This window comes from Pelodiscus sinensis, chromosome 20 (assembly GCF_049634645.1).
Source record: "Pelodiscus sinensis isolate JC-2024 chromosome 20, ASM4963464v1, whole genome shotgun sequence".
Taxonomy (NCBI): domain Eukaryota; kingdom Metazoa; phylum Chordata; order Testudines; family Trionychidae; genus Pelodiscus; species Pelodiscus sinensis.
This window is the reverse complement of record NC_134730.1, coordinates 8,834,932-8,851,127: the sequence shown is the minus strand read 5'-3', so window position 1 is coordinate 8,851,127 and position 16,196 is coordinate 8,834,932. Positions and strand designations below refer to the sequence as shown.

Sequence of the window (16,196 nt, the reverse complement as noted above, 5' to 3'; positions counted from 1 at the left end):
TGCCATGCCTCCTCTGCGCTGCTGCCCCTGTGTTAGAGGCAGCAGTGCGGAGGGACGGGGACAGATGGTGACCCGGTTAATTAAATACCTTTTAACATCCCTGTTACCCAAACCAAAAATTTATGATGAAAGAAGAGAGGACAATCAGGAACGTCTTTGAAGTTTGAAAGACGGGGGAGGAAAAGGCATTCTGCTCGGTGTAAACTCTGACTCATTCTGACTGGCAACCCCCGTAGAGGTTATACTCTTTTCTGTAGCATTTACACAGAAGGACCAAGTACAAACTCTTTTTTATCCAGAAAAGATTATGCAACTTCCTTGGTAGTAAGTGGTGCTAATGTGTTGCAGTTTTATCTGCAGTAAATAATCCAAGCGGGTTGAAGGACAGGGTTTTTTCCACCTAGTTATTGTTAAGAGAAAATATGCCATGATGGGTTTTATAGAGCCCATATGAAGGCTTTCTCTTTTCTTTTTGTTGTTGACTAACTTTTACCTTTTTCAATCTGGATTTTGCAAATGGGACCAGAGGTTTCAAATTCCATTTAGATGACAGTTGACATGCTTAAATATGGAACTTTGACTATCCAAGTATTTATATGAGAAAGTGTACCTTGTGCAAAGAGTAACCAAACCATGTGGACTCTGCTGTCCTCCACCAATAGGTTCACCCGGATAATGAAGACTGGACCTGTTTTGAACAGTCAGCAAGCCTAGATATCAAGTCTTTCTTTGGCTTTGAAAGCACAGTGGAAAAGATTGCCATGAAACAATACACAAGCAATATAAAAAAGGTGAGCACATGGGCACGATGTAGATGTCTGACTAGTTAGATTTAAACGCTAAAAACGTAGCTGTTGTCTCTTAACAGATTAATTGTGCTTGTAGTGCAGGATATTGTGAAGAGTGTGTAGAAAGAGATCTGTGGGTTCTCTTTTGGGATGCCTTTTATTGCATTTCTAAACAAGTCCTGTTTTTATCTAAGACATTTTATTGGCTAAAACATAATTTTGTTTCAAAGGGGAAGGAAATAATAGAATATTACCTGAAGCAGATGGAAGAAGAAGGGATAACATTTGTTCCTCGTTGGACGATTCCTGTTATGTATAAATTAGAAAACAGCACATTCCACATTGCACAGCCAAGTTCTCCTGTTATCAGCGTACCAGATACTGCCATCAAGGAGGGACAAAACAATAAGGAAGTGCTCAACACCTCCAGCAGCCCATCAGACCCCACAGCAGGAACACCTGATGGTATATTTGGCATCTCCTCTGTGGACTGTTTGAATTCTCATTTTTAGTTGGTTTATTTGAAATGCTTGTAGAAAGAAGCTCTGCTTCTTTGAAGACCCTCATATTAGTCTCTGTTTCATTAGTACAGGTTGACCTCTGTGATCCAGTACTCTGGTCCTGCTGGACCCAGGATGTTGCTTGATCAAAGATCCTCGGCCACAGGTTGTGAGTGGCTGGGAGCTCAGCCAGTAGGCAGTCTGGAGGGCCAATGGCCTGGGGGCAGGAAGCCTAGCCAGCAGCCGGGGCAGGACCAGACAAGGACCCCTGTCAACCAAGAGAAAAGCTCCACCAGCAAGGAAAAAGAGCCTCCCTGCTGGCTGGAGGCATGGATCCACTGCCAGCTGGGGGAAAGGAGCTCCTGCAGCTGGAGGCACAAAGCCTCCACTGGCTGGGAAGCCCTCGCTGGCTGGGGATAGGGAAGTCTCTGTTATCCAGGGAAGCAAAGCTGGCGCCGGCAGCCTGAGGCAGGGAACCCCGCTGGCCAGAGTGATGCAGCAGCTGGGAGTGAAGCCCCACAACCATCTGGGGGCAGTACATTGGTCGGGCTGTGGTCTGGAGGGAAGCCCCGGGAGAACCCTATGCCTGACCTCCCATGGTCCAGCAAACTACCTTCTTTGGGACCACTCAGGTCCTGAGAGTGCTGGACCATGGAGCTCCAACCTGTACTCATGTTGGTGCTGACCAGTTCTGGGAATCCTCACATACACACACACTTACCACATTTAATGTCTATCTGGAACCTGGGTAAGTGTGTTGGTAGCTGACTCTGTGATTAAGTAATGGCCAGCATTAAAAAAAAAGAAAAAAATCACACTGAAGACCAGTGGAGAGCAATAGTTTAGATTCCCAGGGAAGAAAGCAGAGAGCTCTGCAAAAATCAGCCTATTATCTTGCAAATGGTTAGCCCTCCAGAACCAAAACTGGGAGCTTTTCACCGTCAATAGATTAGAGACCAAAATCACAGTTTGTTAGCATTTCCAACAGAAGAGGGCCCCTCTGTTCTTTGACTATGCTAAAAAAACCAACAAAACTAAATTCCAAATGTATCTGGAAAATACTTAATTCTTCCTAATGTGTAGTTTCAATTCTTCCTTAACTGTGGATGGAGAATATTCATATACTCCATCTACATGTTCACTTAAATTTAATTCTATTACATCTCAGCTGGGAAGATTTTGTGCAAAAGCAAATGCTTTTGCGCAAAATCTTGCTGCCTGTCTACACTGGCCGCGAGTATTTGCGCAAGAACACTGACTTTGTACTGTACAAAATCAGTGGTTCTTGCGCAAATACTCCGCCGCTCCCACTCAGGGATAAGCCCTCTTGCACAAGTATTCTTGTGCAAGAAAGCTCAATGGCACGGATGCTTTTCATAGAATCATAGAATCATAGGACTGGAAGGGACCTCGAGAGGTCATCGAGTCCAGCCCCCCGCCCTCAAGGCAGGATCAAGCTCCGTCTACACCATCCCTGACAGATGTCTATCTAACCTGTTCTTAAATATCTCCAGAGAGGGAGATTCCACCACCTCCCTTGGCAATTTATTCCAATATTTGACCACCCTGACAGTTAGGAATTTTTTCCTAATGTCCAATCTAAACCTCCCCTGCTGCACTTTAAGCCCATTACTCCTTGTCCTATCCTCAGAAACCAAGAGGAACAAATTTTCTCCTTCCTCCTTGTGACACCCTTTTAGATATTTGAAAGCCGCTATCATGTCCCCCTTTAATCTTCTTTTTTCCAAACTAAACAAGCCCAGTTCATGAAGCCTGGCTTCATAGGTCATGTTCTCTAAACCTTTAATCATTCTTGTCGCTCTTCTCTGTACCCTTTCCAATTTCTCCACATCTTTCTTGAAATGTGGCGCCCAGAACTGGACACAGTACTCCAGCTGAGGCCTAACTAGTGCAGAGTAGAGTGGCAGAATGACTTCACGAGTTTTGCTTACAACACACCTGTTAATACAACCTAGAATAAATCTTTTGCACAAAGGCACATGCCAGCATAGACGCTCTCTTGCGCAAATACTTTTAACAGAAAAACTTTTCCATTAAAAGTATTTGCGCAAAATCATGCTAGTCTAGACGCAGCCCTCTGGTATATTCAATGATAATGCACAGAGAGTAGTGGATTAGTCGACAACTTGTATTCTCCTCCCCACCCATCCTTTGCTGCCTCTATATCAAAGGCAGTAAGGGTGTGGGGGGAGGAATCAGTTTCCCCTCAGCATTGTCTCTGCTCCTCTCCATCTACCCCCCGTTGGGCTACTGCCATCTGGGCAATTAGCCCCTCTCAGTCCTGGCTTGTGCTGGGACCAAACCCCACTGCAGCTCTGCAATTTAAAAGGCAGCCTGTGCCCTGGCTCCTACTGCATTTTAAATTTCAGATCTGCAGCTTTGGTCACTGACCCAGCGTGAGCAGGGACTGAGCTGTACTGCCTGCCCACCCAGCTCCTACTAAATTTAGGAGTTGGGCTGGCAGGCAGCCTGGTTCAGTCCCTGCTCGCTCTAGGTCAGGGACAAAAGCTGCGGCTCTGCAATTTAAAAGGTATTAGGAGTGGGGTGGAGGGGTGGGGGGAAGCAGGCGCCTCGGCTCCTAATGCCTTTTAAATTCTAGAGCTGCAGTGGGGTTTGGTCCCAGCATGAGTCAGGACTGAACGGGGCTGTCTTCCGCTATTGAGTAATCAAGTAGTCGATAAAAATTCTATCAAAGTAACCTAAATTTAACATCCCTAGATTATACCAAAGGAAAAAGTCTGACCTTCAGAGATTAAAAGAAACTAATTCAATTACCATTTTGGTCATATTCCGAGTATAGCAAAATCTTGGATGAATGCCAAGCGCAGAGGAAAGGCAACTCACTTGTAAGATATTAGCTAAGGTGTTCATTTATTTTTTCTTAAACTCAACAATTCAGAAATTATCATTTTAATTCAATTGAATGTAATTAAAGCTGACAAGTATGAGCCATGTTGACTGAAAATAAGAACATGGGTTCTTCCATATCAAATAATTGACCTAGTAATTAATAATTGCTGTAACAATGTGTAAATACCATTTCAGACAAACTTGATGCAGACTACATAAAGCGGTATCTGGGTGACTTGACACCATTGCAGGAAAGCTGCCTCATTCGGCTTCGACAGTGGCTCCAGGAAACACACAAGGGCAAAGTAAGAAGCTAGTCACCATTTTTAGCTTTTTGCGTTTCAGAAAAGTACACAATACACAAGATGAACGTCACTGAATTAACAGAATATTAATAATCCATCCCATGGAATTGACAGCCAAGCAGTTTCAGATGTCTGCCTTGTATGACATGACCTCATTTCTTATATCTAGTTATTGTGGAGTGACTATGTCTGATCCTCAAATCTGCTTCCAATGATTGGTTGTTTAATCCAGTTATTTTTAGATAGGACAGAGAAAGCATGAGCAGTCCTCATATTCTGTATGATTGTCAAAGGTATGAAATACAATGTTGCCAGTGTCTTCTATTCTTCCTGCAGAAACATATTTTATTGTAGAAGGGTTTTATAACCAAGAGGGATCTAACCATACATTTATATGATAGTATTGTGTTACACACAGAAGCTTCAGAGGGGTGGCCTAGTTAGTCTGTATCAGGAAAAACTTAAAAAACAACAAATAGTCTAATAGCACCTTAAAGACTAACAAAACATGTAGATGTTATCATGAGCTTTCGTGAGCACAAGCCATTTCTTCAGATGTACACTTTGGTCATTTGTTACACACAAACGGTCAAAATTTTCCCACGTTAAGATCTCACAAATATTTGCTTTGGATGAATTAAAGAAGCGTGATCATCTTGGTTTTTTTGCAACCTTAAAACTCGTTATTCCACAGAGTGCATGGGAGGATCCTAGAATAAATGCTTGAACAGAAAATTTTTGCTAATTTCAATTCTTGTCTGGAACAAGAAATGAATAAGTCATGATACAGTTCAAAAACTAAGAAGGCCTAGTGATTGTGCAAACAATGCACTTATCTTCCCCGTGGGAGATTGCAGTTCTGTAACAATGGAGCTAAAAGAAGTGGATTGTGCCCATGAAAGCTCATGATACCATCTACATTTTTTTTGTTAGTCTCTAAGGTGCCTCCCTTGACATTCAAATCAAGAGAAGAAAGTGGGGATGGCGAGGCCACATTCTCAGAAAACCATCTTCCAGTATAGTCCAACAAGCTCTCACATGGAACCCACAAGGAAAACGCAAAAGAGGAAGACCTTGGATAATGTGGAGAAGATCTACTGAGATTGATGGAAGACAAATGGGGTACTCCTGGAGTCAGCTAGAAGTTTTGTCTCGAGACAGAGTAAAGTGGACGAGACTTGTAGGGGACCTATGCTCCACTTGGAGTACAAGGGTTTAGTAGTAGTAGTAGTAAGGTGCTGCAAGACTATTCGTTATTTTTAAAAAAATTCAGTTACAGACTAGCACTGCTACCCCTCTGAAACTTCTAAACCAAAGAGGCACTTTTCTTTCTTTACTCTTTTTTTCCTGTCCTCTTAAAAAAAAAATCCCTAAAGTGATGTTCTGATAAGTTTGCAATTGTCTTCCTTTAATTAGTAGTAAAATTCAATCTGTATATTTGCATTCAAGTTTCTGTAAATTGGCTGATTTTAAATGTCAAAGTTTCAGACCTTAATCAGTAATTGTTTTCCCATAGATCCCAAAAGATGAACACATTTTACGATTCTTGCGTGCCCGGGACTTCAATATTGACAAAGCCAGAGAGATCCTTTGCCAATCACTAACATGGCGTAAACAGCACCAGGTGGACTATATTCTGGATACCTGGAACCCACCACAAGTATTGCAAGATTATTATGCAGGAGGTTGGCATCACCATGACAAAGGTACATTTTAGATACTGATGACCACTTTATAATCAGAATTAAATAACTTTGTTGAACATTCATCAGATATATGCTGGGAGAGTGTGGGCAGTACTTGCAAACCACACTAACTTAATTGCTTTTAAGTGAAATGTAGTATGAAAGCGAGAGTAGGCAAACTAACAGGACTCCTGATTCCTTGTTCTTAGCTCTGACGCTAATTTTGATCAAATCATTTAGGTTTTTTGAGACGTTTGTAAAAAATGGTAAATGTTCTCCATTGAGCTGTTGTGAGAGTTATTAATCCCATTTATACAGCATTCTGAATTACGTGGGTGAAAGAAGCTATAAAATGCTGAGTATAAATTATTATCCTGTTTAGTGATTAAAATATATATGTAAATAAACATACTTCTTCGAGTGGTTGCTCTTGTCCATTCAAATTAGGTGTGCGCACCACGTGCATCGCGTCTTCCAGAGTGTTTTCCCTAGCGGTACCCGTAGCGCTGGCAGGGCGCCCCCTGGAGTGGCGCCACCATGGCAGGGCATAAATACCCCTGCCTCCATGAGGAGAAGCTGCCCCACCTCAGTTCCTTCTTACCGCCTGTGACGGTTGTTGGAGTGTGTCTTTCTCTTAGATCAGTTAATGGTTCCCATTTCTCTTAGTATTGTAGATAGTTCTAAATAGTTCACTTAGATAGTTAGTGTCTTTTTGTTTTCCTTCTCCCCCTTCAGGGGTGAGGAATGCCAGGGCCGCAAGGCTTTAAGGTGTGCGCTGTCTGCACAAAGTTCATGCCCAAAGGAGACCCTCACGACAGTTGTCTGAAGTATCTGGTTGAGGGCCATCTTACGGACACCTGTAAGATCTGCAAGTCTTTTAAGCCACGCACTAAGAGGGAGAGAGACTCTCGTCTAAAACTTCTCCTCATGGAGGCAGCTTTACAGCTTTACAGCTTTACACTGTGCGGTGCACAGTGCACCGGCGTCCACGTAGGATGGTCCATCCCAAGGCCGGGCCTCAGCATCGAGGGCCTGGCACCGGTCTCGCTCTCCGGCACCGAGGAGGTCAAGAACGTCTCGTGGTAGGTCTCCGAGCTGAGTATCCAAGTCAGGCCTACATCACGGTGCCGAGTCACCAGTGCACAAGTCATCATCCTTCACAGTGTGGCGTAAGCAAGCGGGACGTCCGTTTAGTCCAGGGCAATTACCCTTGCACCACCCTTCCATGCCGGACACCTTTGAGGCGGCGCAAAACCTCATTAGTCTCACTACCTTCCTTCCGTCATCGGTTGAGGTGGAAGGGTCGAGGTCGCCTACGCCGGAGGCCGTGCTGGCTCCGGCTTCGCCTCCGCACCAGCATGACCCGGACGCCTCTGGCCACTTTTGCAGTGTGACCGTCCCCGGTGGGACCAGTACCGCTTGCTTCCTCATCGGTGCCAGTCTCGACGCAGGCCGCCAGGCTTCACCCGGCGCCCGACTGGGCCCGACCATCCTCTGTGCTGGGACCTCTCCCAGACCTCATCTTGGCTGCACCGGTGCCATACCACTCTAGCCATGTGGCAACGTCTACGGCACCGTCATCCTCGACGCCGGCGATGAGCAGCTTTCCAGCGGTGCCGTTCCAGCCGTCGGCACCGGGCCCTTCAGCATCAGCTTCTTCAGCACCGATGCACTCGTTGGCACCATCGCAGGCACTGGCATTGACCTTATGGACCTTGCCAGTACCGCCATCGACAGTGACATCAGCTTCTTTGGGGTTCGTCTTGCAACCGGTACCGGCTTCGGCACCGCAGCCTTGCTCCGTGTTGGCACCGCAACCAGCTTCGGTACCGGGACCGGTCCTCCCGGTGCCACAACCGACTCCATCCCGGGCACTGGGGCTTGTCCCTCCGGCACTTACTCCACCCCCCCGGCATCAGTATCGGGGATCCCGGTACCGCAACAGGCACCGTTAACGGCACCAGGACCGGTCTTCCCGGTGCCGGCATGCCCTCATCGGGCACACGCGGGCAAACCCGAGTCCATGGCCAGTTTGCTCCTCCTTTGGTGACAGGACATTCGTCATCTGCTCCTCCTTGGCCGGAGTCCGACTACTCGTCAGATTCTGATGCGGCATCGTTCAGATCGGAGTCCTTGGGAGCTTCCTCAGCTCATAGATCTCATTCCCGGCACTGATGTGATCGTTTGCGGGTGCAGCAGACTTGGCCACCTCAACCGCAGTTGCCTTTCTGGACACCGTGGGCTTACCACCAGTGGCAGGAGCCTGTGCCCTCCTCTGTGGTGTCAGGAGCCCCAGGCCGCCGAACACAACCATCGGCATCGCTGTCGTGATTCCCTCCTTCCCCCCAGAGGTCGCTTGCCTCGGATGCCGCGGCTGAGCCACAGGCCTCGGTACCGGAGCCACTTCCGCAAGCGGTACCACCTGCCCAACCAGCGCCTCAACTGGTTCCTACGCCAGTCCCGGCACCGATCCAGGAGTCGTCGTCGTCATCATCTCCTGATGAAGCCTTGGCAGATCCTGCACCGGCACTGCCTACTATGGATGCCCGAGCGCATCAGGAGCTGCTTAGGTGTCTGGCCTCCAATCTGGATGTCCCTGTGGAGGACACGGATCCCATGATTGACATCCTCTCGGAGGATGCGCCCGCCCATTTGGCTTTGCCACTTAATAAGACCGTGGCCAAAATTACCAATGCCTTAAAAGGAGTCGAGAGGCGCTATTACATTCCCCAGTTGGGGCACGAACACCTGTACTCCCAACCTGTCCCCGGGTCGTTGGTTGTTAAGGCTGCGGCCCAAAGGGAGAAACATCCCCAGCCGGGGCTGTCCCTAAAAGCTGGGGAGCCCAAGCGTCTTGACCTGATAGGCCGTAACGTGTATGCCACCAGTGAGGTGCAACTCCGCATTGCTAATCAGCAAGTGATGCTGAGTCGTTATGCTTTTAATACCTGGCAGGCCGTGGATAAGTTTAAGGACAGGCTGCCTGTCGAGACCCGTCAGGAGTTTGCGGCCATGACCTCTGAGGGTAAAAACATCGCACGCATGGCCCTCCAGGTTTCCCTGGACGCTGTCGACTCTGCAGCCCGCACCATGGCATCAGGTGTGGTTATGCGCCGTGGTGCCTGGGTGCAGGTGTCTGGAATACCTCCTGATGTCCAGACTACTATTCAGGATCTGCCTTTTGACGGCAAGGCGTTATTCTCGGAGCATACGGACTCGAGGCTCCATATGCTCAAGGACACGAGATCTATTCTCCGGTCCTTGGGGATCCACACGCTGGCTCCTCAGCATCGTCAGCTGCCCTACAGACAGCAGGGGAGACCGCAGTCCCAGGTCCCCCGTGGGGATTACTGGAGACGCCGTCCTCGTGCTCCTAGTGGGGGTGCAGGGGCGGCTGCGGGCCCCTCGTCCTCAAGGGGTCGTCGACATTGCCCGAGAGGGGACAACCCCCGTGGGGTTGGTCAAGGTCCCTCCCAGCAGCACAAGCACCAATTTTGACGGGCCGCTAGAGAGTCGCGCACCAGCCTCCCACCCTGGCACCCCGTTTGGGGCCAGGTTATCCCGGTTTGCTTAGGCCTGGGCAGAAATCACGACCAACGCCTGGGTCATAAGGATAGTCAGGAGTGGCTATACCATCCCTTTTCTGGGTTCGCCCCCTTCCAACCCGCCCATCCCGTCCCTCTTCAGGGACACCTCTCACAAAGACACCCTCCTCCAAAAGGGAGCCGTGGAGAGGGTCCCTTTACATCTGGAGGGCAAGAGGTTATTTCATTGTCCTGAAACCCAAGGGCAGGGTTCGTCCCATCTTAGATCTCAGGGACCTCAACAAGGCAGTCGTGAAATCCAAGTTCAGAATGGTAACCCTGGCTTCTGTCATTTCGGTTCTCCAGTTAGGAGACTGGTACGCAACTCTCGATCTCAAGGATGCTTACTTCCATGTGGCAATAAGACCCAGCCACAGGAGGTTCCTCCATTTTATTGTTTCCCGATGCCACTTCCAATTTACAGTGTTCCCATTTGGCCTTTCAACAGCACCAAGGGTCTTTACAAAATGCATGGCAGTTTTAGCGGCGTTCCTCCGCAAAAAAGGGGTACATGTGTTTCCGTACCTGGACGACTGGCTAATTCACGGTCGTTCCTACGAACAAGTTGAGGCCCATGTGTCCCTCACAAGGGCCCTCTTCGTAAGGCTGGGACTCATGCTAAATGAGGAAAAGTCATTGTTGACTCCCTCTCGGCACTTTGAATTCGTACGTGCCCTCCTGGACACCAGGGTGGCGAGGGCACTTCTCCCCAGAACCAGGTTCCTGTCCATAGTGGAGCTGGTCTCCGAATTAACTCGGTTCCCTATCACGACCACTTGGGTCTGCTCGAGGCTGCTGGGTCACATGGCGGCGTGTACGTATGTGGTACGCCATGCTCGAATGAGGCTCAAGCCTCTGCAGACCTGGTTGGCAAAGGCATTCAATCAGTCCACGGTTCTCACAGTGCCTCCGGAGGTGATAGCCTCCTTACAATGGTGGACTCAGGAGGAGGTGGTGTGCAGCTGGGTTCCCTTCACCGTACCTCCCCCCTTGCTTACACTGGTCACAGATGCCTCAGACCTGGGTTGGGGAGCACACCTGGGGTGTCACAGGACCCAGGGTGTCTCGTCCCCTGAAGAGCGGGCTCTGCACATAAATGTCTGGGAGCTCAGGGCAGTCAGGAGAGCGTGCAAGACCTTCCTGTCGAAGCTCTCTCACTGTTCTATCCTGGTCCACATGGATAACACGGTGGCTGTTTTTTACCTCAGCAGGCAGGGGGAGCCTGGTCGCCTCCCCTCTGTCGCGAGTCTCTGTGCCTCTGGGACCTGTGTGTAGAGCACAACATAGTTTTGCAGGCAGAGTACCTGCCGGGGTGCAAAAACCTGCTGGCCGATGCTCTGAGCAGGTCCTTTGGAGCCCATGAGTGGTCTCTCAGGGACTCGGCTCGTCGTCAGATCTTCCACAGGTGGGGTTGTCCCTTATTAAACCTGTTTGCCTCGGCATGCAATACCAAGTGTCAGAGTTACTGCTCCCTGTTGGGGCTGGGGGAACACTCCTGGGGGGATGCCATGACGGTGACATGGCCGGCAGGCATCCTCTATGTGTTCCCTCCATTTCCCCTAATTCCCAGGGTTCTGACCAGGGTCAAGACCTTCAGGTCCACGGTCATCCTGATAACCCCTCGGTGGCCCAGACAATTCTGGTTCCTTATACTGGTGGACATGCTCAGCGAGGAGCCTATAACGCTCCTGCCAGCTCGGGATCTCCTGACCCAACCTTGGGACAGAGGGGCCATGGTTCACCCGAATCTCAGCTCTCCCCCCCGATGGCCTGGTTTATCCGTGGCTGACTCAACCAGAAAGGGAATGTTCCCAGGAGGTACAGATGGTGCTCCTAAGTAGTAGGAAACCGTCTACCAGGTGGTCGTACACGGCCAAGTGGTGGCACTTCTCATCTTGGGTGTCCAGAAGGGGAGTGCACCCATCCTGTGCACCTGTTCTGTCCATTCTGGACTACCTTTTTGAACTTAGGTCCAGTGGCCACTCTACCTCCTCTGTCAAAGTCCATGTGGCATCTCTCTCCGCCTTCCATGTTGGTTTGGCCGGAGTTTCCCTGTTTTCTGACCCTATGGTCAAAAGGTTCCTTAAGGGTTTAGATAAGTTGTATCCCTCGGTTAGACCCCCTCTCCCTGCTTGGGACCTCAACCTCGTGTTGTCTAGGCTTATGTCGCCCCCTTTTGAGCCGCTGGCCACATGTTCTTTGAAGCACCTCTCTATGAAGGTTGCATTCATTGTGGCCATTACATCGGCTCGCAGGGTCTCCAAGTTGATGGTGCTAACTGTAAACCCGCCCTACCTAGTGTTTTCTGACAATAATATGAGGCTCCACCCTCATCCGGCTTTTCTCCCAAAGGCGATGTCACCGTTCCATTTGTCCCAAGAAATTTACCTCCTGGTTTTCTTTCCAAAGCCCCACGCCTCCCCTAAGGAGCAAGTGCTCCATTCCCTGGATGCTAGATGTGCGCTAGCTCTCTATATTGATAGGACTAAACCCTTTCGCAAATCCACACAATTGTTTATCGCTGTCACTGACAGGATGAAAGGGCTCCCCATATCGACCCAGAGGTTGTCCAATTGGGTCGCAGGTTGTATTAGGGAGTGTTATGCCTTGACCGGGAAAGTCCCGCCCCGGGTACAGCACATTCCACCAGGGCTCAGGCATCCTCTGTAGCTTTTGGGGCACAGGTTCGAATCACTGAAATCTGCAGGGCGGCCACATGATCGTCGCTCCATACCTTTACGGCGCACTATGCACTGGCACAGCAGGCCAGGGAGGACACAGGAGTGGGCTTTGCAGTCCTCAGCTCTGTATTGTAAATATGTATGGTTTATCAGTATCACATTGCACTTTATGCAGTTTTTCTGTGTTCGCTTGGTTGAATAAATTTGTTTGGATTGTTCAGCTTTCGTGGACTTCTCTTTCTGAGTGCTCCGACCCCTCCTCCTTGAAGTGGGGTTGGCTTGGAAGTCACCTAATTCGAATGGACATGAGCAACCACTCGAAGAAGAAAAGAACGGTTACTTACCTGTAACTGTTTTTCTTCGAGATGTGTTGCTCATGTCCATTCGACTGCCCCCCTACCTCTCCTTCATCGGAGCATCCGGCAAGAAGGAACTGAGGTGGGGCAGCGCCAGCAGGTGTACTTATGCCCCCCCATGGTGGTGCCACTCCAGGGGGCCCCCTGCCAGCGCTACAGGTACCTCTAGGGAAAACGCTCCGGAAGACACAGTGCATGCGGTGCGCACACCTAATTCGAATGGACATGAGCAACACATTTCGAAGAACAACAGTTACAGGTAAGTAACCATTCTTTTTTATAATCAACCATCTTATTTCTGTTTTCAGAAACACTTGCTTATGGTGTTGCCAATATTTGACATTGCAGATCAGTTACAGGAACACAAAATAGAGCATGTTCATTAAGAAAACAGCTTCTTATTTATTCTATGTATAATGGGCTATGGTCACATCCCCAGAACTTAAGGATTCAGGTCCAGCTGGTGAAAGATACCACCTAACTTGCCTCTACTGTGCACTGGTCTTGTTGAAAAGTTATGGAAAGGGTATGTGAGGGAGGATTTCCACTCTGCTGTTCATCGTAGAAAGGGACCAATCCGACTTGCAAGTTTTGGAAGGAAATTGGAGATGTGTTCTAGATTTTAAGGGAGAGGCTTGGTTTCCTGTTTCCCTCTTCCATACATATAGGTGCCCACCAATAACAAGAAAGGAAACAGATACAAGTCTGAAGGCTGTTAGTAGACTATAGTATCTGACAACTTTCCTGAGTGGGGCAAAAGGTCTACAACCTTGTATTTTGAATTCTTAATCCTGTCCTTGAATTCCCTTTGCTGTCTTGTAATTCCTCTTGTGGCATGTCAACAGACTATTGTTTAGGTGTTTTTAGCTGAAATATTGTTTGCCAACATGTAAATTCTTCAGAGAATTCCTCAGTTTGAGATCTGTTAATGTTCTACCACCTTAAAGCCTCTCTTTCCTCTTGTACGTGCAAAATGTGATCCAAACCTCAGCTGAGTGAATTCTTTAGTTGCAGTGTTGTAGTCATGTTGGTCCACTCCCAAGATTTTAGAAAGGGTGAGGCTATATCTTTTACTGGGCCAACTTCAGGTGGTGAAAGAGGCAAACTTTTGAGCTTACCCAAAGCTCTTCTTCAAGTCAAGACACTTTTAATAACACAGGCAAGCCATAGGGTATGTCTACACTGCACACTTATTTCGAAATAGCACTTCTACACTGCAGGGAAGCCTCAAAATTAGTCCAAGGCAGGCTTTCTTAATGTAGACATGCTATATCAATTTTAAGGCCAAGGAGGCATTGGGGAGGAATAACTTAGAATGGCCCTGGTGAGGGGCTATTTTAAAATAGCAGCAGTGGAGTGGTCTACACATGCCTTATTTTGAAATGTCTATTTTGGACATAGAGTGAGGTTTACGCATTTTGGAGTAAGCCAGCCATTATTTCAATATTATTTCAAAATAACGGAATGGCTGTGTAGATGCTCATATTGTTATTTTGAAATAACTCTAGTTATCTCGAAATAACGGTGCAGTGTAGAGAGCAGTAGCTATAAAACATGCTCTCTGGCATAGGTCTGTTAACACTAATGAATGAAAGCTATCCCTTTTACTTGAGCATAAATTGTTAAACACTCATACAATCAATATGGCTCTTCTATGCTTTTAAGTAGTTCTTATTTTGATAAGAACCCAAGTCAAAGAATTGTTAAACAACAAAACCCTTGTGACTTTAAAATGTTGATGTAATGTTAAGAATAAAATACTCCCAGTTATACAGCCTTTCCTCATGCATCATTTGGGTGGGGTAGGTTAGTAAATTGTTAGAAGTTAGGTTTTTTTGTAGTTCTTTTATTAACGATTTTTTTTGCATAGTGCTTCAAAATCTGCATACTGCATTTCAGAATAATGTGTGAATTCTGCTTTAAGTGAAAATTCTATTTTAACGCTGAATTTTGTAAACTCTGCAAGTAGGTTAGAATCTTTTAAAACTGAATATTGAAAAATGTTACTGCTGTATCTGCAGACTAAACAGGTTGGGTGCGTCTAGACTGGTAAGATTTTGCGCAAAAGCAGGTGCTTTTGCGCAAAAACTTGCCGCCTGTCTACACTGGCCACAAGAATTTGTGCACGAACACTGACTTTGTAATGTACAAAATCAGTGCTTCTTGCGCAAATACTTTGATGCTCCTGATCAGGCATAAGGATACTTGCGCAAGAGGGCCAGTGTAGACAGGAACGTTAATTTCTTGTGCAAGAAAGCCCGATGGCTAAAATGGCCATCGGAGCTTTCTTGCGCAAGACAGAATCTATACTGGGCATGGATGCTACAAAGGCACATGCCAGTATAGACGCTCTCTTGCGCAAATACTTTTAACGGAAAAACGTTTCCGTTAAAAGAATTTGCTCAAAATCTTGCCAGTCTAGATGCAGCCATTGAGTTTTAGTTCTACAACTTATTTTTTTTAATCTTGCAAACTGATAAATATCCACACTGAAAAATTTAATATTAAATTTAAGGGCATGGTTCAACAATATTTCTCTCTCCATAATGTCCTACAGGAAATCATGCGTAAATAAAGATGACATATACCTCTTGAAGCTTAGATGAACATGAATTTGCCAAATTAAACTGCCAAAAATGTATTGTACCCTATGAAGAGACAGGAACATAGGGTCAACATATAGGTACTTCCATGAAAAAAATGGCCAAAGCTTCTCTTCCAAAGAATCAAGTGGTCAAAACTTTCATCATGAATAATATAATGAAAGCTTGTCCCTCCCCCATTACCCTTCTTTGCCTTCCACCGCCAGAAGTACCCACCTGCTCTTAATACTTATACTTCCAGGCTACGTCTACACTGGCGTGATCTTGCACAAAAACTGTTTAGCGCAAGAGTTCTTAAGTTAAAGTAGTTGCACAATAGAGCATCTATACTGGTATGTGCTTTTGCGCAAGAGATGTGCTTTTGCATAAGAGCGTCCTTGCCAGTATAGACACTCTCTTGTGCAAGAAAGCTCTGATGGCCATTTTAACCATAGGGCTTTCTTGCACAAGAAATTCATGTTGCCTGTCTACACTAGCCTCTTGTGCAAGAACAGTTGTGCAAAAGGGCTTATTCCTAAGTGGGAGCGTCAGAGTTCTGGAGCAAGAAGTCCTGATTTCATACATTAGAACGTCATTTTACTTGTGCAAGAACACACAGCTAGTGTAGATAGGCAGCAAGTTTTTGCGCAAGAGCAGCTGCTTTTGCGCAAGATCGCGCCAGTGTAGACACAGCCCCAAAGTGTTTCATGCTGCATTGGCTGTCTCAGTCAGTTTGCACTGAGAGGAAGAATCGTACAGACTCATTTATAAGGGAGACTTTTTTCAGCAATTGCTGTTTGTGACTCCAGGGCTACGTCTACACTGGCCCCTTTTCCGAAAGGGG

General features: G+C 47.2%; 1 protein-coding gene across 2 annotated transcripts in view; it reads left to right on the top strand.

Moving 5' to 3' along the window:
* SEC14L1 (SEC14 like lipid binding 1) overlaps window positions 1-16,196 on the top strand; it is a 111,594-nt gene that overhangs the window by 75,343 nt on the left and 20,055 nt on the right. For both annotated transcript variants that reach the window (XM_075903576.1, XM_075903577.1), the window contains 4 exons: window positions 663-791; window positions 1,019-1,253; window positions 4,355-4,464; window positions 5,981-6,170. In XM_075903576.1, the coding sequence (XP_075759691.1) occupies window positions 663-791; window positions 1,019-1,253; window positions 4,355-4,464; window positions 5,981-6,170 (664 nt within the window). The remainder of the gene's footprint in view (window positions 1-662; window positions 792-1,018; window positions 1,254-4,354; window positions 4,465-5,980; window positions 6,171-16,196) is intronic.